Genomic DNA, 24,584 nt, shown 5'->3' with positions numbered 1-24,584 from the left:
CTTGAATTTGCATCAATAAACCAAGATCCATACCAATAAAAATCACTATAGCATCTCCCCCTTTAAATGTAAACAAACATTTATAAACAATATTTGGGAATATGGGCATAGTTCTCTCCAAACAGCTTCCTGTTGTTTATTGGGCAAAGTAAAGGGATATGTTTGAGAGTTGTTCAAAGTGATCTTTCAGGGGGTCTTGGTCCACCAAACCACATATGCCTGGAATGAATCTAGAGGTTCTCATTCTCTGTGGAAACAAAAGAAGAACCCCTTTTCCAAAGCAACATATCCTTAGACCCAAAGTCTGAAGTCAAGATACCTTTATACTATACATGCTGGGTTAGCTTAGCAGCCCATACAATGAAATTTCTCTCTGTACTTCGTTCCTTTACCGCCAAAAATTCAAAGAAAACACAATAATATGCATAATCCAGATTCTCTGTGTATATACCAGCTTTACATGGCTTATTTTTATTACTCTATTACTTTTTCTACAAGTTTAATGTTTATTTTATTATCTTAATCCTTTCTTTTTTATAAACCATTACTTCTTGTTATAACTCTCTATACTCTTTTTCTTCTTTCTCCCAAACTTATGCACCTTTTCAAAACCAAACTGTGTCTTATTTACAGGTCTTTTTCATCTGAATTTGTCTTTATTATGTATCTGTAATTATTTTCTGACCAGAAGTGCTTCTTAAAATGCTAAGCCCTTCTTATGAACTTAAGTGGCACCATTGCTAGGGAAATACAGCACTGCCTGCTTGCTCTACTCAGTCCGACATGGCAGGGTGGAGGTCTATTTAGAGTGAGTCATGCTCACAGCCTCATTCTCAGGCACACATCAGGTCTATGTTGCATTTAAGGAAGTTGTAGCAGTCTTCTCACAAACTCCATTTAAATGCTCCATAGCCGGACCTCATCCAGTTCATACTGGCAGCGCAGCCCAGAAAGCCGCTGCTCTACTGAGCAGCTTCCAGCTGCCCTGTAAGCCACTCCCTCCAATCCTCACCCTGCCAGGAGGCCACTTTGTGTTTGGGAAGACTGACCACTCTAGACTGCATCTACAGCTCCCTTCAGCCTTGAAGCTCATAAGTAAACTCAGCTTACATGTATTTCACCTCAAGAAAGTGTTGAGAGGAAATACCAATCATGGGTCATACTCTAGCTCTGCCCTGTCACAGCAGGTTGGATGTGTCCTGTGAACACTTCTAACCACTAGCAGATACATAATTGAGCCCTCTTGTGTCTAGACAAGGTATGTGTCCTCGATCACAATCCCTTGCCTGTCCCCTTTACCTCTGATGAATCCCTTTACTAATCCTGCCAGATAACTCTACCATATGTGCCACCTACCCCACTAGGTAGTTACCATTTAGCAGGTGTGGTAACTAATTATGCTTTAGAATTTACCCCAAGTTACGGATTGAGTAAACACATGGCCAAAGTAGAAAATCATTTTTCTAACTCGCTATTACTCTCCCGCATGCCCAGGCTGATCAAGTATAACTTCAGAATAAGTATTATGGCCTCTCGCTTGTCCTTACCAACATGAAGCCCACACTCTTTCTAAGATTATTACAGTTCTATCTCATTAAGATATTTGCATAACTTTAGATAAAAGAATTGAGGTTTCACATACAACAAAAATACAAAAAAAATTAAGGGTGTGGTGGGCAGCATAAGAAGTCTCACAATCCTTTTCCTGTATTAATGCCCAATGTCAGCCTGTCCTTAACTGATAGTGTACGCATAGTGGTATCTAATGAAAAGAACATGTCAAGGTTGAGTTTGAAAATGGTAACCATGCATCAATTTCTCTGAGGAAAGTCTCTGAGCAAAAGGACACACCAATGCTATGAAATAGTTCATGAAGCAAGAACTGAGGCCTTTCAGTAGCCACACAAGGTAGCCTGGACACAGCTCCTTCTTTCACTGGCCCTTCAGATAACTTCAGCTTCTGCATATATGCTGGCAGTCCCCGTCACAAACATTAATCTAGAACCTCATGATGAAGCAATGTGAGGATCCTTGGCCCATAGACATTATGAGCTAATAGTTGCTGCTTTCATCTACTAGATTGTAGAATAATATAGTAGATGTCAGCAGGGAACATATATAGAATTTTTCTGACATTCATGACAGAGGAATAGAACCTTATCAGTGATTTTTTTCCTGTGTGAATTCTGAGCCCTATGGATCTTATTAGGACTCTGGATGGACAGCTAAGAAGCCAACTTAGGACTGACCTAGGCTCTCTGCATCTGGATGATAATTGTGCAACTTGGTCTTTTGTGGGGCCCCAAGTAGTGGGACCAGGACCTGTTCCCGATGCATGAGTTGGTTCTTTGGAACCTATTCCCTAAAGTGGGATGCCTTGTTCAGCTTTGATGCATGGGTGAGGAGCTTAGCCCTGCCTCAGTTTGCCGTTCCATGCTTTGTTGATTCCCATGGGAGGCCTTTTTCCATCTAAGTGGAGATGGAGGAGGGGTTGATGAGGAGAAAGGGGGAACAGGAGGGAGCGGGAGGAGAAACTGTGGTTGGTATGTAAAATAAATTTTTAAAAATAGTAAAAAAAATACTTTACTCTTAAGCATGTAAAAAAGAAAGTTAGGATGTGGCAATGATCAACACCACTTTGTTGCAGACATGCACAAAGTTGGGATGTGGCACCTGCTTTGTTGCAGACATGCACAGCTGCTCATGTGCAGCCTAGCCACTAGGCAAGCAGCAGCTGGGCCTGCAAATACCCCGCTTTTCCCCTGGACCTCGCCATGCAGCTATCTGACTTCTATACCAGTATATGTTCAATCCGCATAAACTATAGAAAGAAATATTCTAAGCAGATTCTGTTACAGTGTAAGGCTAAATTCCTGCTATTTCAAATATTCTGCAAAGGGTTTAATGAAAAACTTTAAAAAGTAAGAGAGCCAGAGTGGTCAACAGCAGAAAGTAGTTGAATGTCTAACACTACCAGAAATGTAACAAAGGTCACCACAGCAAGTCTTCCTTTCTATGATCTCTTGTTCTTCAGTCACACTTCCTTCAAAGAAATCCAAGGGAGTAATCTTGGGCGAGCACTCCTCTCTTTGAGCAATCAGCCGGAGGGATGGGTGTCAGAGAGTAGAATCATGTGCTGAAAAGTACATGGACACAATTTCCAAAGGGGACAGTAAGGCTGCCAGCCCAGTCACTGTGGTTTCATAAAAGGACCGCCTGCCTCCTTATTGTTGCCTCTGACTTTTCCTAATGGTGCGGGCTCATCTTCTGATACCTCGCCAATGTGTCCACGCTGCAGACCTAGCGGGTATCAGTTTACAGCCCTACAAAGTCACATTTGAGATTGACTTAGACAGCCTGGACTTTCCCTTTATTACGGTGATTACCTGTGACCCTCCAAATTGAGCTCAGCTCTCAAATTCGTCACTTAGATCTCTTTCTGTTACTCGAGAATATTTGCTGTTACCACGCTCTGCTCACGGAACACTCATGGTTCACAGCCTTTCCACTCACGAGAAAGGCCAGCTGGGGGTGTTTTCCGACACCGAGGAGAGATTGCAGCTTCCCCTTCAAGAGGAGTCTCACCTTTTTGTAACCAGTTGTAACATGAGGGCCGGCTTGTTGGGGTTTCCGTCCCTGCCCGGGACCCCACAGCCGGCAAGTCCCAGAGAAAATCAATCACACAGAGATCTCTATAAATTATAAAGCTGATTGGCGCATTAGGTCAGGCTACTTATTAGCTCTTATAATTTATGTTACCCCATTATCCTTATCTATGTTAGCCACATGGCTCAGTACCTTTCTCAGCTGTGAAAGTTACATGCTGCCTCTTCGGTGGTCTGCACAGGAATGGCGGAGGGAGCTTCCTGCTTCCCAGAATACTCCCAGTCTCTTTGCTCCACCCCTACTTCCTGTCTGGCTTTCCTGCCTATACTGCCTGCCTAGCCAATCAGCGTTTTATTAAAATATGATTGACAGAATACAGACAATTCTCCCGCACCAACCAGTGCTTTGCACATAGCGCACAGCTGCCAGAGAAGCTGTGACATCCTAAGACCATTCATACCAAAGAACAGAAGGAAGGACCCGCTACAGTAGTGGAGAAGCATTAACTGTGTTTTGGCAGGGACTCGATGCTTTTTAATTTGGGGATTATGTGACCCAAATGGGAGAGCTGCATTTCTTCAAATGTGTGCAACGGTCTCCTGAAGCTGGGCTAAAAGAGGGTGTGCTGTTGTTGTCCTCTGTGCCACATTTGATAAATACCTCAGGAGCATTTTAAACTCTCAAATAAGGAAGTCTGGGGATAGAGCTCAGTGGGCAGAGCATGGAGGCACGAGACTTGAGTTCACTCTTCAGCACTAGAAAGAAAGAACAAAAGAAAGGGAGGGAAGGAGGGAGGAAGGGAGGGAGGGAGGGAAAGAGGGAAGGAAGAAGGGAAGGAGGGAAGGAGGAATGGAAGGTGGAAGGGAAGGAGGAATGGAAGGAGGAAGGGAAGGAAAGAAGAAGAAAGAGAAGGAGGAAGAGAAGGAAGAAGGGAAGGAGGAAGGGAAGGAGGGAAGCATATGACAATTTTTGAATGCATGAAAATCATCTGAGAAAGCTGTTCTGAACAAAATTCTAGTTCCCTGTCTTCAGATATAGCTGATACACAATAGGCTTGGGAATTTAAAGATTTAATTAGCACCCCAGATGATCCTGATAAAGGACATGTGTCTATCCACCTGGTACAATATCATCGTTTAAAAAAAAAAAAGTGGAAGTCAGCTGAGACTCTAAACCAGCCAGTTCTAACTGAATAAATGCAAGCCCTCCTAACTCACACGAAGCCAATCGCATCACCAAGTCCTTGTGCCACCGGCGAAGGAATCACTTCTGACCTGTGGCTTACAGGGAAGGATAAAGGTGGGTCAAGCAAAAGTTTAAACGAGCAATGGGCACTCTGGGAGGCTGAAAGGTCAGCTTCAGCATGGGCACCCCTCAGCCCGGGTGTCTAGGGATCTTTAAAATACAGACTAGAAAGGTCAGAAAGCAGCCAAGGAGGAAAAATGTTCTAAATGCTGGTAACTGAAGTGCTAAAACATTTTGTTTGAACAGTTACCATTTAAGACGCCTTCAAAAGCAGCCCATAACAGCAAACTGGTTCAGTGCTATAAATTTGGGAGCTTTGAGGACGATCTCTCTCTCTCTCTCTCTCTCTCTCTCTCTCTCTCTCTCTCTCTCTCACACACACACACACACACACACACACACACACACACACACACCGACCTACAGCCCTGTTACCAGCCCTGTGTGTCAGGCACAATTGAACTTTCACCATGGTCTTGACTCTGAGACGTTGTGGCTGTCAAACGTTGCATACAAGCCATTCTTCCACAGCTACAAATACGGGTGCTTAACATGAAAACCTTAAAACCCTACAGTTAGCTCAACTAACATACTTTACTTACAAACACCCTGGAAATGAGGAGCTTCCAGCGCCTAGGCAGGTTTCAGAGCTGGATGGCAGAGAATACTAAAATGTTTCTTATTATAATGAATGGTTGATGTGAGTTCAGCTGCCCAGGGCTGCTGGCCAGTGGAAAGGGGCGGTTAAAGGAAACAGGTGGAAAAGTAGAGATAAACCTTGGAGATGATCGGGCAAGCGAGGGGCCAAGGGCTTAACCTTGAGGAAACGGACTATTGGAACAAGCGCGAGGCCTTCGTGGCTCAAAGTTTTTAGAGGGAGCAGAAAAAGGAGACGGTGAAGGATGATGAGGAGAAGGAGTTTAGTTAGAAACTAAAATTAGGAGGGATTCGAAAAGAGATAACAAGACGGGAAAAAAAAATGAGCATCTATACTGGTCCAAAAATTGGACGTAGGAGAATCACATGGGCTCTCTGTTGTCCTGGCAACCTTTCCCCCAGGTGATGCCTGTGCGTTGCTGGCTACCTATAATCCAGAGCACTGGGTTCGAAGGCAAATTCACTTGATGCTACCGGGAAGTACTTTAAAGCTTTCTACGGACCAACTGAACCTTTGCCCCAGTTTCCGGGCTTATCCACGGAAACTGGATCCCCGCTGTGCAAGTGGCTCGCTGGGCTGTCACTCAAGCTCTCCCCCGCCCCCGCCCCCCGCCCCCCCCCCCCCCCCCGGGTCTTCCTAGCTTATTTTATCCAATTGAGTCTTAGTATCGCAGGACTCTCGTCTATTTTCTTTGAAAAGCCTTCTTAGATCTAGCCGAATCGTGGTTCCGAGGAGACCATATGCTGATTACTGCATGTCTCTTACAGACCCGAGTTACAGGAAATATTTCTATACCCCGGTGGTGGGTGGCATCCTGTTTGGGAAGAAAACGCTTATTGGAGAAAATACCAAGAAATGTAACTTTCTGAATAGAGCAGCAACATCTTATCATTTTCCTCTCTACACTTTTTCCTAACAATCTCTGAGTTATACCAGTGGAGTAAGACAAGAGAAAACCAACTTCAAGCTACCCCTAAAAGAGGGAGGAACAGAATCATGTTCTTCTAACCCTTAGTAAACAATTGCTCTATCTATTAAAACTCAAGCATAAAAACATAAGATAAAACCCTCAGGGGACACCCCATTATTACTGACTATAATCTGAATAGAAAATGAGACAGGAAACAACACCGGTAACAAAATAATATTTACTATCTACAGGAAGCTCATCTGATAGAGGAACCCAGCAAATCAGAACCCTCGGTGTGAAGTACGAGGTGAAAGAAGCTAATGAACCTGTAACGGCAATAGCCTCACTAGTTGCTCTGTGAAGCAGAGATCAGATTTTCAGGCCATGGGCATCACATCGCTGTGTCTGTGCATACAGCCTCTTGAAGGACGCTCAGTCAAGTCACGGGCTTCCTCTACAACCAAGAACAGCTACTGGAAAACATGATTAACCGCCACTTCCACGATCTTTGGGACAGCCCCACCCCCACCCCCAACAAATGTGGCTTCTGGTGCCTGTGGAGGGGTCGCCAAAAACATGTGCATTCAGCCAAGTGAAGAATTTCACACTTAACCCGAGCCGTGACTGTGAGTACTTCCAACTTCCAGCAGTTTTGCAAGCCTTATAATTCTGTTATTCTTTAAGGAGTCCCTATTAAATTCTAAATGCTTCAGAGATTAAAAGGGTATATGAACGGTATTAAAAATTTGAGATCAAATGGCATGCCTCGCAGGGTATCTTTGCATTTAATGAAAACATTTCCATCACAGGTCTAAGGCTATTATGACAGATCTTCATTTCAGAAGTTGTAAGATTATCTTATTTTAATTAGAAGAGATGGAGCAAGTATATTAGAGTAATACAGTTAAATATATTCATCAACTCCTTGTCAGTTAAAAGGCCTCCTTCAGACTTGGTTATGGCAATGTGCTATCGCAGGTGTGAGCAGAATTCTGCATAGACATTCAAAATGACTTCCAGAGAGGCTAAGATGATGAGGCTGTTGTTTTCTAAGGAGCCCCTCTATAACAATACATAATCCTGAGCAAGAGCGGCGCTGCCCCACACAATATCCACTGTCAAATACAACGACTGAGCATTCTTGTTGTGTCTAGTTTGGAATGAAACATTATTTCACATCAGTTATTTGGGTTGAATAAAACGCACTATTAAAGCCACCCTCACCAGTTGCTTTTTACTTCTCTTTAAATGTGGCAGTCAGGATATTTTAAACTTGGTGTATAAGGTACGTGGCATTTCTATTAGACATAGTACCTTATCCAATGCATAAGATCGGTCTTTGATCGCGTTTGATGGGTTAGTAACAAATGTAAATTACAAATCACAAGTTAGCTACTTCTAGGTTTCCCTCAAATCCAACTAAGTTTTCCCCATGGATCCATCAATAAATGAGAGAATGGAAAAGCCTTTCTAAGCTGCAGCCCAGGAGGCAGGTCTGTAGCTGCGGAAAAGAACTGCTCATGGACTCCCGAAAGAAAACATGGATCATGGGCGTCCCATGAGCAGGCTGAGAAATGAAGTATTCAGTTGGAAAAACAATCTTTAATATCAACTACACTCATGATCTATCTAGACATCCACGAGTTGGAAGTTTCATCTTGTGCATTTGCAATCTTAAAAGAGAAAAAAAAAGTTAATGAGAAGGTACATCCATAGATAAGCAGAAGTTGATTTTTTTTAAATAAACAAGCATCTCCAGAAGTTGTAGTAATACTTGTGAGCCAGGAAAAGTGTGTGCACCAATCCAAACAGAGAGCATGTAAACAAAATACACAAATGCCAAACCGATAACGTAATGAGACCACACAAAGTTTTTTTTAGGGTGAAATTTGTTATTGTCAAAGAAAAAAAATGTAGAGCAGGACAGAGCCAAACTGAAACAAATATCCCATGAAGAAATCAGTAAAGTTACTCGAAGGGACACCAAGATATAAACCCCTTTCAGTACAACAAAGCCAGAAACCCAACTAGAAAATGCAAAGGCAATATAAAGGGATGCGAAGGGGATGAAGGGGGAATCCATGGATTCTGGGCTTCTGTCTCCACGGAAGACTTGAGAAGACTTCCGCTCTCATCTTTTCCTAAAAGACACAGGTCATAGGCGTTAGAACAAACAGAAGAAAATACCCGATTTCCCAGGTCTCACCGACCGACCAAATGTAAATAAAAATTCCCAGTGCAGATGACTTCCAAACAAGACAGCTAAGGAGGGAGAGCATGGGGACCTTTTAAGAGGGTTGAAGGGGGGTAAGGGAGAGGCAGAGAGGGGAGCAGAGAAAAATGTAGAACTCAATAAAAATAAAAAAATAAAAGACTTCTTAAGAAGATAGATGGCGAGATAAGGAATTAACAAAACATGTCCCTCTTATTAACCACCTCAAGAGCAGTCTGCCGGCGGGATTCAACTCAGGATTGAGGAAAGAAGTTGTCCTCAGTCTGACGTTTTCTAAGTTTAAACTCTTGCTTATCTATTTCTATGCAAATTATTTTTAGTCTCACTATATTACACAGATTAGCTTCGAACTTTCTGTGTAGCCTAGGCTGGTTTTCAACCCACGGTTTTCTGCTTCGGGCTCAGAATTTTGAGCGCTAAGATTACAGGCATGCAACACCATACCTGAGTAAATAAATTTTATTTTTGAGGATAGATAACAGACAATGTGCATAGCATGGAGCTATGTGATGTTGAAATGCATATGTACATCGTGTGACATTCATATTGAACCTTAGCATTTCTCTATGTTAGAAGCATGCAAAATCCTTTCTTCTAGTATTTTGAAACATCAAAACTTCTTATTCATATCTAACTAGAACTGAACGCCCATTGATCAACTTCTATCCCTAATCCAACGTGCATACTTTCAACCTCTGGTAACCGTGATTCTACATTCAGCTTCTGTGAGATTAACATTTTTAAATTCTGCACATGAATGAGGTCCTACAGGATCTATCTGTTTGTATCTGGCTTGTCTGACTTAACCCGATAATGTTGATTTCTATTCATGTTGCTGCAAATGACAACCAGTCACAGTGATAAAGTGGGACTCATGCCGGGGATGTAAGGAAGGATGAGATCACAAAGCTAGGGAACGTGATGCAACAGATCGAGAGAATGGAATGCAAAAGGCAAAGAAATAAAGGCCTGATTGCCGGGGTAGATGCAGGTAAAGGCGTTTGAGGAACTCCAACACCCCTTTGTGATAAATACGTTGGACAAGTTAGATACAAAGAGAGTGCACTATAACAGAACCAAGCCTTATACAAGGCAACAGCCAACATAATAACACATGAAGAAAAACTAAAAGCTTCCTCTCTAAAATCTTGAAAGATATACAGACACCAACTTTTATTCTTTTTATTAAACATAGCACTGGAAGTTCTCACCAGAGCAATTAGACAAGAAAAAAAAACAAATAAAGAACATCAGTATTAGAAAACAAGCCAAATTGTCACCATGTGCAAAGGGTAGGATCTTATAACCAGAACCCCTCGGGCTGGAGAGACGGCTTGGCAAGTATCAGTGCTTACCTCGCAACCTGATGACCAAGACTGGACCCCTGGTTCCCATAGTGGAAAAGGAATGACGCTCAGGAGCTGTTTTCTGACCTCTCCACAGAAGCGGTGACACACGCGATCCTACACATGTGAATCACACGAAATATTATTATGATCATTATCATTGCTATAATAATAAAAACCTCAAAGGCTCTACCGAAAACCCACTGGAATCCATGAGTAAATTCAGTAAAATTTCAAGGAATGGAATAATATGCAAAACTTAAGTTCTATGCCAACACTGAAGTATCTGAGATAGAATTTAAAATACTATGCCTAGGCTAGCTTATACAAAAAAGTCTATAAATAAATTTAACAAAGGATGAACTTGATTATAGATTAAAAGAGGACACAGGAAATGGAATGTCATGCTGTCTTCACAGGTTCAGAGAAAGAATATTGTTAAAATGTCCGCACTACCAACAGTGCTATACAGGTTTGATGAGAAACTCACCAAAATACTGGTACTATCGTTTATAGAAATAGAAAAAAAGAATCCTAAAATGTTCATGGAACTAAATCATTAAAAAATAAACACAAAAGAGCATATCAGGAGGCATTATATTATCTGGCTTCCAAATATACTACAAATCTGTAGTGCTACACTGCCAAAAATGAGACACGGAGGCCAGTAGAACAAAAAATATAAACCTATACATTTACGGAAAACTGATTTTCAAATAGATGCTAAAGAGATACACTGGAGAAAGAATATTTTCAGGGAATGATATTGGGAAATTAAACATTCACAAGCAAAAGAATGTGTGTGTGTGCAAGAAATGAAATCAGACCCTCCAAGAAGAAATCACTGCTCCCCAAGTTTATTCTACACTCTTTGCATAACTAAAAAAAGTGGAAACAAACTAGGTTGGGGGCCGCGGACCACCGGACCCTGAATTTCTAGTAAACAACTTGTTTTCCTCTGCTCTGAGCGGCCTGCAGCTGCTCTGAGCACAAGACCCTGAGGGCAGGGGAATGGTTTCTCATGAGTCTGCCATGAGTCTGCCACTGAACAATCCTGAGAGCTGGGGTGTGGCCAGGGCACTGTGTACACTGCCCCTGAACACAATAAAGAGAACATTCTTGGGAAATTCAAGCATGACCCATGTCTCTGTCTCTGTGTGTATGTGTGTGTCGATCTCCAGGCCCTTGCCAGCTGGCGAAAGGTCCTTCCATGCAGGCGGTATGCTACAGGCATAGAGTTGTAGTACACGTAGTACAGGCGCTACAGGACCGTAGCACACCTAGTAGCACAGAAGCGACAAAGCTCAGTATCTAACAACTGACAAATGGATAAAGAAATGATGGTGGCTATGCCCTATGGAACACTGTTCCACCAACATGATATCTAACCTTGGATCGGGCATCTGCATCAAGATTAAAGATGAACTATCTAGGACGTTAGGATTTTGCAGTCTTGGCTAAGCTGGGTCACTTCCCAGTGGCTTGGGAAACGTGAGCGAAATACTAAGAAACGCTGAAAATTTGTCAAGATTTTCTTAAGCGTTCTTTTTGAGAGTTTCTATTGTTGAACAAATACTTAGGAATTACATGATATGCTGTATTTGATTTAAAATACTCAAGAAGAAAAAATTAAGAATGGTGAGAGATGTGACAAAAGAGAAAGCAATTTTTCATAAAATGGGAGCACCATTTGCTATTTACTTTAGCTTTTATGTATTGGAACATTGACATAATAAGAATAAATATTCATCGAGGAAAATGTATAGCAATGTAAAAGCCGTGGAAATAAAGACGTCTTCACAAAGCCCGTACTAATAGTTTACACCACGTTCACGCCACACACTCACTCACTCGAAGACTAGTTTTTCTGTGATGAAGAGGTTTTCTCACAGAAAGAAAATAGCCCTGTGAACTCAGCAAAAGATTTCTTGGATGGCCAAGTACTAATGGCAGTCCCTGATGAGCCAGAGTTATCTATACTCTTTTGAAAAGTGACCAAATAGAAAAATCAAGTGTAAGTGATTGAAACTTATTTCTCTAGTGAACTGACCAAACTTACAGGGTTAAAAAAAAATGCCACAAAGCCCTTCCCAATCCTCCTCAGGTGGGAAGAACAATGATATATGATCTTTAATGCATTGCAGAGTAGAACAATTACTCAGTATGGAAAGATACATACAAGAAATAAAACTTTTTAATAACTTAATTCTATAAAAAGGTTAAGAATAACTGTGAGCCATTCATCCTGAGAACCAGTGTGCCTCACTGCTGTGGCTAAAGAGAAAGCCAGGGCTCACACCACTAGAGAACATTTTCTACAACTACCATGTTTCGAGATCATTCCAGTGAAGCAAAACAGAGAGCTTTCTGGCTACCACAACTGAAGGACCCCTCAACCAGGCAAGATGGAAACTAGTCAACAACACATACTCTCATTAAGTGGTTGAGTACATTGTGAAAAACAGCGCAGGTCAAATCATTTAAACTTTTCTGCTTAAAAACATAAAACTTGAGAGGCGTAGTATGGCAAATGCCTTGTGAACAAAAGCATTAAAGTGGATGGATGGCTTCATTCACCATTTCCTAGAGCTAAGGTCTGTTCCTTGAAGTGGGTCAGTTTCTGCTCTCCAACAAATACAATTAGCAAGATTGACTCCAAGTTACTGGGGATCACTGATGGGTCCTTAGAAAGCACATCCGGGGCTCTGGTAAACAAGTTAAGAAAGACACAGAATAAAAATAGCTATGGCCTCTTTTGGTGCCGTCTCTGGGCTGAGCAGTAGACCGCATGGAGAACCACGCGGGTTTTATTGGATTAATTTTATCTTTAATGCGTTGGTGCCACTCTCCTTCTCCCTTATAATTTAACATTAGCTGTAATGAGACCAATCGTTCAGTTGCGTAATTCAATATCACGAACCGTAGCCTAACTAGGAGGAGACGGGAGACTAGAGCTCGTGTGCAAAAACATTGCCCATCAAAAACTGCAAACATTTACATTATGATTTGCTGTATTATCTCCATGTAAAGTCGAAATCAGCAATGATTAGAAAATTAGCATTTGTGGATTGCTTTTCTTATGTTTTGCTGAAGTGCTTTGGTAATTTCATAAATGTTATTCGACTGAACCCTTTATTCCTTCTGAAATATACATTATAGTTCTATAAAAAGTTTTTTACTTCTATGTGTTGGGAGTATTTTCTCCTAAATCCCAAGAAAGCTAAATAGCAGACAGCTAAGTCGATTTCATCAAATAACCAAGAGTGGGTACATTACACTCAAGGACACTCACTTGTAATTGAGTTGAGAGAGCAGCAAGAAGGTTGTCTATTAAGGTGCCCGCCTCTCTGCCCTCCCTGGAAATGACCACCTCACTGCCCGACTCCGTGCTGGTTCGCACTGAAGTTGAATGCTCCCCCCAACAGCCAGGTCTTCACACTGAAGTTGAATACCCACCCTCAACAGCCAGGTCTTTGCATTGTTGAATACCCACCCCCAACAGTCAGGTCTTCATACTGAAGTTGAATACCCACCCCCAACAGCCAGGTCTTCACACTGAAGTTGAATACCCACCCCCAACAGCCAGATCTTCACACTGAAGTTGAATACCCACCCTCAACAGCCAGGTCTTCACACTGAAGTTGAATACCCACCCCCAACAGCCAGGTCTTCACACTGAAGTTGAATACCCACCCTCAACAGCCAGGTCTTCACACTGAAGTTGAATACCCACCCTCAACAGCCAGGTCTTCACATTGAAGTTGAACACCCACCCTCAACAGCCAGGTCTTCACACTGAAGTTGAATACCCACCCTCAACAGCCAGGTCTTCACACTGAAGTTGAATACCCACACTCAACAGCCAGGTCTTCACACTGAAGTTGAATACCCACCCTCAACAGCCAGGTCTTCACACTGAAGTTGAATACCCACACTCAACAGCCAGGTCTTCACACTGAAGTTGAATACCCACCCCCCAACATCTGAACAGACTGTGTTCTCGTCTTTGACCCTTGCTCGTGAGGGCGTTACATCTTAGACACCTGCAACTTGGGGCTTTAAACTGGTGAACAATGAACTCACAAGGGACATGAGCGTGAAATCCTTGTTTCTCTGGAGCACATGAGGATGCCGGTTTTCCTTCCGGTCACAGTCTGTGAGGGGAGTCTCTTAGACGGCGCAGTCTCTCACAACATGGCCAACTTGCCACAGTGGACCAGCTTCTGTCCAGGCTCAGTCTCTATACTGCATGCTGGATCTTAGGTAAACAGCAAAAACGCAAAAGCCTTGGGGTTATGACCAGCGTTAACCCTTGTCTACAATTGTTTCCATGTGTGGCATTTGAGAAAAAAACTTTTCCATTAAAGTACCTAATTAGCTACAATGTTAATAGAGGTGAATCCTGCTGAATGATTTTATTGCTGATTTCACTCTTATTTCTCTAACATAGATTAATTTATTTAAACCTGGAAAAAACATCAAAATTACTTTAAATTTATATCACAAATTCCCATTAACACAATCTGAAAGGAAAATTTAAAGAAGACACTATTTCATCGGGAAAGAAAAATCCTTTTTAAGTTTTGTGTTTTGTATAACGACTTCTGATTTTCCCTAAAATAGAAAACGCAGTTAATTTCAATTTACACAGAATTTTTGAATTAAAATCCTTTACAAGAAAAGCAGACTACAAAGACCCCCGGGGCTCCATCTTAACCTTTGTTGAGGTTGTCAGCACTACCTACCACCTCCTATGTCTGACAGAAGCAGGCAGCCTCTCACCACACATGAAATACCATTATTCCAGCATCCAAGTGACTGATGTAGTCTGAGTCACTAAAGGGATTGACATTTCCAAGTAAAATACCACAGAATTTCAGAAGCGAACTCCGAGTCTTCTCAGAGCCCACATACAAAGACAGTGGCTATAGATGTGTAGTTATTTGTCTATCCAGATGTGAACCTCAAGGACCTAAGGAGGAATTTCATTTCGCTTCATTCATTTAAGGAACTGCAATCAGTGGGTCCCTAAATAGCAGGTCCAGACTCAGCAGCCGGACTCGGGAATTCTATCACACATTGTTTATGGCTGAGCGAGCGCCCAGAGAGCTGGTGTGTGCTGAGCACACACCTACTGGTCGTGAAGTCATCAATCAAACTCACTTGATAATAGAAATCCCTAAATAAATGAATTACAGAAATCAATGAGTCTGCTATTCTTTCGGAGTTTAAAAATCCCTGAAAAATTTACCATGGATTTAGGAGGCAATTAAATAGCGGGGCATCAATATTCCCTTATTCATTTCTCAGCTCATTCAGCCCTAACAGCTCCGGTTAGCAGATATCTCCAAAGTGATTGCCAGCAACGGACTCTTCAGACTCTGGGGTCATCACAAGAATAAATGTGGCGGGGGTGGGAGGTGGGGTAGGGAGTGTTAGGGAAGGAGAATGGTCTAACCACAAAATAAGGCAGAATTCCTTGGACCCAATATAATCACATTTACAAGTGTGGACCTAAATCCCACTTGCGCATTATAACAACTAAGAAGGCCAGATGGAGATTTGACTCAAAGCCCCAGAGAAAGCCAAAACCTCTCAAATTGACTGCTCAATTTCACTTCACCTTTGGCCTCACAGCGCTTGGAGCAACCGCTACTTGCCTGTGTCTCAGCTTCACCCTTGTCTTTGTTTTGTTTTGTTTTGTTTTCCTTTTGGTCCCATTCCAACGTTATCCTTACTAGTGTTTAAAGCTCCCAGATAATGCTCAGTAAGAATAGAAACTAAACACACAAATAGATAACTCTCAACTCAATAAAATACACTGGAGTTGGTCCGATGCGCCTATAGATTTAAGCAAATGGCCAATCGCGTGCCGAAGGAACATGTGGGTAGCTATGCAACAGGAAAGCCGAGTTCCTTCAGCATCAGCACCACTCTTACATCCTACCATGACGGCGCTGTGTACAGGCTGTCTGCGATATGCCTGCCACTGGGTTAGGCATTGTAAACAGAGGTGAATGTATCGCAAACCGTGCCCCCCTGCCGATTGGTGGAAAGGAGAACACAGTCATGGCCATGTGGCACGAAGGTGCAGTTAGCAGAAGACACGTGCATCAGAAGATCATTAAGATCTGGGGAGAAGAAGCTAAAGGAGACTCATAGAAGGTTATCAACTAGGTATCCATGGCTGAATACTTCTGAGGAATATACCAAATTGAGGCAGTAATTCCACTAATGGCTGTAGCATAGATGAAGGTAAAAGAGAAAGGTCTACATATTGTGTTGGAAACTATAACTCTTTGGGCATGGCTGTAAAGGAAAAGGAGCAATGCTGAGATTCCCACACACCAACTGCACATCCTGACTATCCGCTTGCAGCATGTGGGCTCTTGAAACAGATCCATGTGACGGGGCAAATGTAAGGTCTAATTATTATCCAATCTTCATGGATAGCTATCATCCTTGGTCATTAACACGTAAGGCGCACGGTTCATGCTAGGCCCCATCCCTGTGACTCGCCTGACTTGCAAGCCCTTGAAGAAAAACCGACACTGAGGAAGCGAATGCAAGCTTTTGGAAATGCCATTACTCAGGCGCCGTATGCTGCAAACATCAACTAAGTTCCTCCTTTGTCCCCTCATTCCTATCTGTCATCCTCGTACACTCTGTCAATTGCAGTTTTTAGTTTGTACCCAAATGCGCAGCTCGGGCTATTTGAATACCCTTTGATTATAGGGATTCTGCTGTCTTTATCCCTGTTCCTAGGTAGCTGGCAGAAAGGCTTGCCTGCCAATGATTGATGAGCAGAACAATCAGTCAATCAGCCCATCTGATTGTGTCCTTGAAAGCAAAGGGAAGCATGGGCTGTACCCCCAGCCAGTGGAAGCAAAGGAAAATAGTGTACGCCCTCTGCAATGTTGATGATGAGGGAGACTAAAACGTATGAGAATCCGTAAACATCCTTCTTTGCGTACACCTAACAAAAATAAAGAGTGACAAGGTAATGCGAATTTCAAAACTGCAGCTCGTTGCCTAAGTGATATGAAAATATATTTCCTCACCTAAGAAGCTTAAAGTTTCAGAGTGGAAGAATTCATTCCTTCAGCAAGGACTGGGCTGCCACCGCGGTTTCCACCTGCATCCCATAATCAAGTCACACTCCAAGGCTACCCTGAAGAGCATGGCTCATACTTCTGTCCTGTTTTCTTCTATCTCTTTTGCCATCCCTGGATCACATGACTAGGCCTAAGCCAACGGGGTTGGAATTAATATAAATGGTGCAGCTATAAGCTGATCAAGACCCATCTTGTGGTGCGGATACCGAGGGTTTTAGCCTTTCCTGGGAACTTGACCGAAGCAAGGGATCTGAAGCAGGAGACTGGTGGTCCAGAGAACCAGCAAGATCTGCTGTGAAATGAATGACGGCAACGTTCACAGTGGTCAATGGCCAACTTATTTTCATCTCCCTGGTTAAATATACAAAGAACAGCACACCTGTAGTTATTTTTAAGAAATTAAAAAGAAAACAGATAAAGAATACTTGAATAAAAAATAAATAAAACCAGGCGGCGGTGGCACACACCTTTAATCGTCGCACTCGGGAGGCAGAGGCAGGCGGGTCTCTCCGAGGTCAAGGACAGCCTGGTATATAGAGTGAGTTCTAGGACAACCACGGCTCTACAGAGAAATTCTCTATTGAAAACAAAGAAACCAAAAACCAAGAAAATAAACAGAAGGAAAAAAACTTAACATAATAATATCATAAATCACATTAAAACAGTGACATTTTAGTGCAAAATAGAATGTTCCGTTATTGTGGATTCTTTCCAAAATAGTTATTGGAATTTCTCTGTTGCATCAAATGCAGTATGTCTATCTTGCTTATGTGTTTCCTCTTTCTCTCTCTGTCTTTCTCTGTCTCTCTCTCTCTCTCTCTCTCTCTCTCTCTCTCTCTCTCTCTGTGTGTGTGTGTGTGTGTGTGAGAGAGAGAGAGAGAGAGAGAGAGAGAGAGAAAGAGAGAGAGAATGAAAGCAGAGGCTGATGTCAAGTGTCTTTCCCTACTGTGCTCTTCTTTATTTGGGGTATTATAGGCTGTGACATAAGCTTTTTTTCCCCGGACGCTGTGTACCTGAACTCAGGTCCTCTTGTTTTCTGAACAAGCACTTTCCCAGCTGAGCCATTTTCCCAGCCCTCTGCCTTGTTTAACACAAGAAACGGCAGATTCCAACGAAAACAGCCTGAGACTGGACGTCAGCTACCGGCCTCGTAACTGTATTTGCTGTGTTTGCACTGTCCTTCAACAGAGACACGCAGGTTTTCACCAAGACTTTGAGGGTAAGCCTCGCTAATTTGGTAATGTATTCAAAAGTTAGTTTCATGGGCAGAATAACATAGCTCTAAATGTTAATACAGTTTTTGAGAAATACCAGAATTCAAGACCTGTCACATATTTCTCATTAATAACTTGCTGGAAATTTATTTTTAAAAATAATTTTATTACTTTTGCCAGGCGGTGGTGGTGCACGCCTTTAATCCCAGCACTTGGGAAGCAGAGGCAGAAGCAGGCGGACCTCTGTGAGTTTGAGGCCGACCTGGTCTACAAGAGCTAGTTCCAGGACAGGCTCCAAAGCTACAGAGAAACCCTGTCTTGAAAAGCCAAAATAATAATAATAATAGTAATTTTATTACTTTTAATCATGTCGGTTGCACAATATGTATATGAGCAAAAGTGCCCTCATGCTTCTCGATTCCTCTCGAACTATGGTTTCAGGCAGTGCGAACTGCCGGGCATGGCCGCCTTAAACCAAACGCAGACACCTGCAAGAGCCGTCTGTGTGTGTGACCACGGACCCCATCTCTCCAGCCTCAGGCAGCAGAGTCTAAAAGTTTATTAACGTGAACCATTTCAAACTATACACTTTCAAATTAATCTCAGACTAGATGGAACTTAGACCCATTACGCATTCCCTTTAAGGGCCGAATACGGAGCATAATAATTACCAGTGGTTGCCTAGCAACCAGGGTAGCTGCACTTACAGTAAGTTGGTCCTAAACACTTCTCTAAGATCAGTGATGAATAACTCTCCACTCGGAAGCCTTATTTACAAGACAGGTTGTACTTTTTCTGGTATTAATGACTCTGATTTCGCTATTCAAAGGAGATAAATTTCAGTGGACGAATTGGGAAGGTGACATCACGGCCATTAAACTGTGAGCACTTTGACAAGCCATCTTTGGCCGGATGCCTGGTTATCAGAGCAATGATGCCAATCATTGTCCATCACGGCACATATTATGTTCATGCCAGGTAACTATCTGAAGCTGCAAAAAATGCCACGGGTAAAGTATAACTTGCCGCTACAGATTATAATTTTCAACGGAATGTAAGATTAGTTTATGAGCGCCTCGGGGCCATCCCCAAACTATCCTATTCTTTAAAATGCCTCAGGTGGGCCCCACAGTCACCACGTGTCAGCTTTTCATCCCGTCTTCCACTCCTGGAGTACGGTATAGCAAATAACCTTGCTAATTCTGTAAGCACTACGTCTGCACCTTCGCGCTGTTGGAGTCCCTGGTGCCAATGACTACCAGGGCGCACTCTGAAGCACCGCGGCTGGAGCCTGCCAACTGTGTTTGGCCGCCCAGCTCCTTCTGGGCTCCCAAAGCTGGCGAGCTAATATGCTAATAGAATTCATTAGCCTGGGCTTTGACAGACAGTTAAAACAGGACTCCGCCGCGGCACTCCAGCGCTGCCAAGCCATTATTGCCATTTCAGGAGGCGCAGCTAATTCAGAGGAGATGATGACAGGGTTTGCAATCAGGGAACATTAGAGTTTAAGGCAGTGGAGAGGCTGAACACGCTAGGCAGGCAGTACGGCCAGCCACCCTGATTTGGCGTCTGGCATCACCGGTGGGCCTGGCAAAGAAAAACGGAGGTAATGAGATAGAGTGAGAGACCAGGCAGTAGGAATGGCCTTCGAAAGTAATTATTCTCTGGGGTAGCAAGGGACAAGATGAAGAAGCTTTCAGGGACAGGCAGTGGGACACCCATGGGAACCCAGATTCCATTACAGCATGACACTCGGCTGAGCAACTCGCTCCACTTGGGAAAGCAGAGTACTAAATAGGCTGTCAGAAGGGAGGGGGCACCGGGAAGGCTTGTGGAGGAAATGAAGCTGTAGGGACAAGAGTGAGGCAAGGCTGCAGGAAGCCTGCAAGAGAGTAGCAATCAGAAAGGGGGGGGGTCTTTTTCAGAATCTCTGATGGGAGCCATGCTCAGTTACTTGCTTTGCAGCCTTCAATCTCCGTATTCTTCATAATTCATCATTATACTATACGGGAAATGATGGAGCCGGGGGTGGGGGAGGACACCACAGAGCTGCAGACGTCCAAGGAGCGGTAAAAATCCCTTAAGACGTTGACAAAGCAGAGAAGCCCTCAGCCTTTCCCCTCTGGGGTTCTTGGCTCGGTCCAGTTGCGGACATACACAGAATGATTAAGGCGGGATTTTCTGGAAGGGTGAAACTTCAAGCGTCTGGATAGAATCAAGCTCACCCTGCAATCCTTTAAGAAGAACAGACCCAGACCTCGAGTTGGACCAGAAATGGGCCATTTCTCATTTGGTGGTAAATACTTCTGAATCGAGTTGGAGGTCACTGGCTAAACAAACTGGGGGCGTGGCTGTCACAGGCCAGTGGAGTTTCTTCTTGCTTACCAGCCTAGAGCTTGCCCTGTGCTGTCTGCTCTTCCTCTTCACAAGAGAAAAGTTTCCTCTGCTGAGAATGACCACTGACAACGAGAACATGCACAAATGATAGCACCTTTGTCGTGTGTGGGTTAAGACAATATTAGACCATAGTCTTCTCCCAACACACACACACACACACACACACACACATGCATGTGCACACAAAAAGACTCATGCTCACACATAAATACACATACATAGGCGTGCACATGCATGCACATAGGATTCCAGAGATGCTGTATATTTCAGTGGTGCATTTTTATTTGTGCAGATAATATTACCCAATACAATTATCAGCTATATATATTATGTGGGGTTTTTTTCCCAAAGTCACCCTGGCCTTTCTGACTCTCCTAATTGAAAACTGCGTCTCCGCGGCTGCCATCATGTATACTCTTTAGCAATGTCACTTTTTGAGTTCCACAACTTCAACTATTTTTGCTGTAGAATTCGTTCGCTATCAGCTTCAGGCCCACATTTTCACCGGCCTTGTTGGAGACAATTAAGGATGGACCCTGAACTGGCAAGCTATATACTTGGACTCACAGCCACCAATTCCAATTCCACTTGTCCAGAACTCCTCCTCTTGGGACCCTGTTCCCAAGAACTGTGTCATTATCTCAGTATTTATCTAGGAAAAAAAAAAACCTAGAAATCGCCCCTTTTCTGCTATCATGGGGTGGAAAGTTTGTATATGTCGTCTTTTTTGCCTCTTACACTGAGCCCAGGAGAAACCCGGGCTGTCTCCGGCTATCTTAGTTCCCTTAATATGTGACGTTAGAAGTAGAGTCTGAAGTTTGAGGACCATTTTATTAGAGTTTGAGAGAAAAACAACAACACAAGCAGGTTGTAAATCTCAGTAGCCACAAGAGAGGGGAGATGGGGAAAAGGAAGAAAGAAGATCACGCATTTTGAATTAGGGAGTTCGACACCTTCAGCCATGCAGGTTAGCAGCTGCTGCAATGCAGAAGGTCGGGGGCTTCAGAGGAAGGGACAAAGTCCGAAGTATGGAGTAAAGCAAGCTTAGACTTTTAGCCAGCAAGTCAAGAAAAAGAGATAAGAAGACATGGAGAAAAAGCTGGACTTTTTTCCAGCTAGAACAAAGACCAGGAGGCAGGTTTAGCCGGGCTGAGTGGTGAGTGGATGGTCTATAAGAGCTGTGTCAGAGGAGGGTCAGCACGCATGAGTCTCTAAAGTGTAAAGGCATTATCTCATAAAGAGTGTAGTTATTCCTCCCATCCCTTCAGCGTGTCTGAGGAATAGTCTTCTGGAAAAGGAATTGACAGACCCAGGTAGATTGACTCTGATTTTTTTTTAATTGGTGTTAAGAATTTCATACCTGAGTACTATATTTATAGATCATCCACAGTTCTCCCCATTTGGTGCCTCCCATTTCTCCTAATGTCTTCTTTCACTATTGTTAAAAATATATTCACACATGTGTGTATACATAAATACAGCCTGCTGGGTTCAGTTAGTGTCACGCTTACATGTATTTGTGCAGAGATGTCTACCTAGGCCTGGATAATTGATTGGGGTTTTGTCCCGGCAGAGGTCTGATTGTCCTTCTCTCAGAAGCCATTAATTACCCATATTCCTTTTTGATATTACTCCCCTCAACAGTGGACTGTCATGATGATGTCACTGGGGAGGTCTTGTGTAGGCAACTCTATCTTTGAGATTTCGTGGGTACAGATTTTGTGTAATATATAGAAGGCACCATCTCATAGCAGACGTCCTGGTTCTCTGGTTCTTATAACAGTTCTTGCAATAGTTCTATTATATGCTTGATGTTCTGTGAGCCTTGGGTGCATGAATTGCGTTGTAGATACATCGGTTGGGGCTAGGTGGCCCCCTCCCTGGTCAGTTGTTCTCTCAATTTTTATCAGCTGTAGATTTATATAATGGTCTCCATCTTCTGAAAACATATATATGTTTATATGTGTATATATATGTATGTGTGTGTGTTTTCATATATATGTGTTTTCATATATATGTTTTCATATCTATCTATATATATATATATCTTCTTTGATGATGGTTGAGAGCTGCTTATTTGTGGGAATAAGGATAAGTATTTAGAGTACAATTAGGAATTACACTGATTTGGGAACGTAACAGTATGTTCTCCGTGAGGTCCATGACTTCACCAGCACAGGGAGTTGGCTAGGCTTGTAGGCCCAGGCACGAGTTCCCACCTACTGAGAGAGCCTTAAGTCCAGCTGGACAGATGCTGGTTGTCCTCAAGAATCCAAGTCCACTCTTGCACCCTTGAAGTTGTCTAACCATGCTACTCAATGCTGCGGTTCTTAGACTTTACCCTGGCTCAGAACTATTGACAGGTTTTCTTCCTTGGCAACTTGTATAGCATATCAGGTACACTCCCCGGGAAGAGGCTTCCAGGTCAAGTCTAGTTCCATGTATGTGTCCGGGTGGGTTCACTCTTAAAGGGTAAGACAATAATCTGTAATATGTGAATATTTGAAGGAGACCAGGATGCCCTGTCTCCACTAGGGTCAGAGGTATAACTCAGAGGTCATTCTTTCAGCCAAGAGGGAGCTGCTTTTCTCCTCAAAGAGCCTCAACAAAGCAAAGGTGAATCTCCACTTTTCATGTGATGATTTCAATCCTAGGAAGGAGAAATTGTGAAAGTTCTCTTTCTAGTGTTACCAGAGAAATAGGAGGCTGGATTCACAGCCTACCATGAGGAAGGGCTCTTACCCATCCTTGATAGCCTGCTTGTAAAATTCACACACACACACACACACACACACACACACACACACACAGAGAGAGAGAGAGAGAGAGAGAGAGAGAGAGTTGAGAGTTTGAAATCATTTCACATTTAGGCTAAGATTGAGGATTTGAAGGATTTATAGTCTCTACACTTTGTTGACTTTCAGAACTTGAAAGATGTTCAAGGGACTCAGATAGTTGGAGCTAGATTGCAGCGGGACCATCTGAACATGGGTCACCTGTACACAGAAGGAGACAGCAATAAGCACACACGGTCCAAGGATGAGTTTTGTCACTACTAAGATTATGATAGATAAAACCAGACTGGAAAACTACAGCTCCCCTCTTAAACACTTCAGTCATTTATGGCCAGAGCTGGGGTAGAACCAAGACTATTACCGGCTTCTGTCTAAAGGCAAAAATAGACTTGTTTTTAAGGTCCCGGTCCTAAACCAACTAACCAGTGTATCTCTGTTCTAGTCATTACTATCATATTTTCTAACTAAGGAAGTAAATTATGAATTCAACAGTGTTTTGTGGATAGAACACAAATACTGAACAGAAAAAGTACGTTGTATATACTCACAACTTGCTACTTCAATTCATTCCTGACTCTGTTCAGTCTGTGCTAAATTTACAGACAACCAGTTACTATGCCTCCATATTGCCACTTCTAGATAAAGTCTGCCAGACTCACCTCTGCCCTTAAGACTTTTCTAGAGCATTGCAAGATCCTCCTAATTGGTCATTGCTATTTACATTGTTTAAGATTAGCTTTGGAAACCATGAATGTCAATTCGGCATGTCCTGCTCCAACAGACCATCATGTTTCTATGGAAACCAGGATTGATTTGCACCAAAGGCCACTGATGACGTGGCAAAGGCGTGGTTTCTTTTTTGCTCACACTTACCTCAATCTTTCACCTTTCACCCCTCTCCTCTCTTAGTTTAGGATGAACTAACGCCTCAACTATAAATTTCTTCCTTTTACATTCCTCATGATGACTCGAATTTTCTATTCTTCAAGTGGCACTCTTAGATCAGAAGAGACATTATCACTGTGAGCCTGTGAGAGGTGGCTCAGGGTAAGAGGCACCAAGCCT

The 24,584-nt window shown here is 42.9% G+C and overlaps 1 protein-coding gene across 1 annotated transcript in view; it reads left to right on the top strand.

Annotated features, from left to right (window-relative positions):
* Tmeff2 (transmembrane protein with EGF like and two follistatin like domains 2) overlaps positions 1 to 7,642 on the top strand; it is a 282,612-nt gene extending 274,970 nt beyond the window's left edge. The window contains exon 10 of the mRNA XM_048456057.3: positions 6,671 to 7,642. Coding sequence (XP_048312014.1) covers positions 6,671 to 6,683 — 13 coding nt within the window. The 3' untranslated portion in view covers positions 6,684 to 7,642. The remainder of the gene's footprint in view (positions 1 to 6,670) is intronic.
* The last annotated feature ends 16,942 nt before the right edge of the window (positions 7,643 to 24,584 follow it).

Source organism: Myodes glareolus, chromosome 27 (genome assembly GCF_982192425.1).
Source record: "Myodes glareolus chromosome 27, mMyoGla1.1, whole genome shotgun sequence".
NCBI lineage: Eukaryota > Metazoa > Chordata > Mammalia > Rodentia > Cricetidae > Myodes > Myodes glareolus.
The sequence above is the reverse complement of the archived record's forward strand: the minus strand, read 5'-3'. Positions and strand labels throughout refer to the sequence as shown.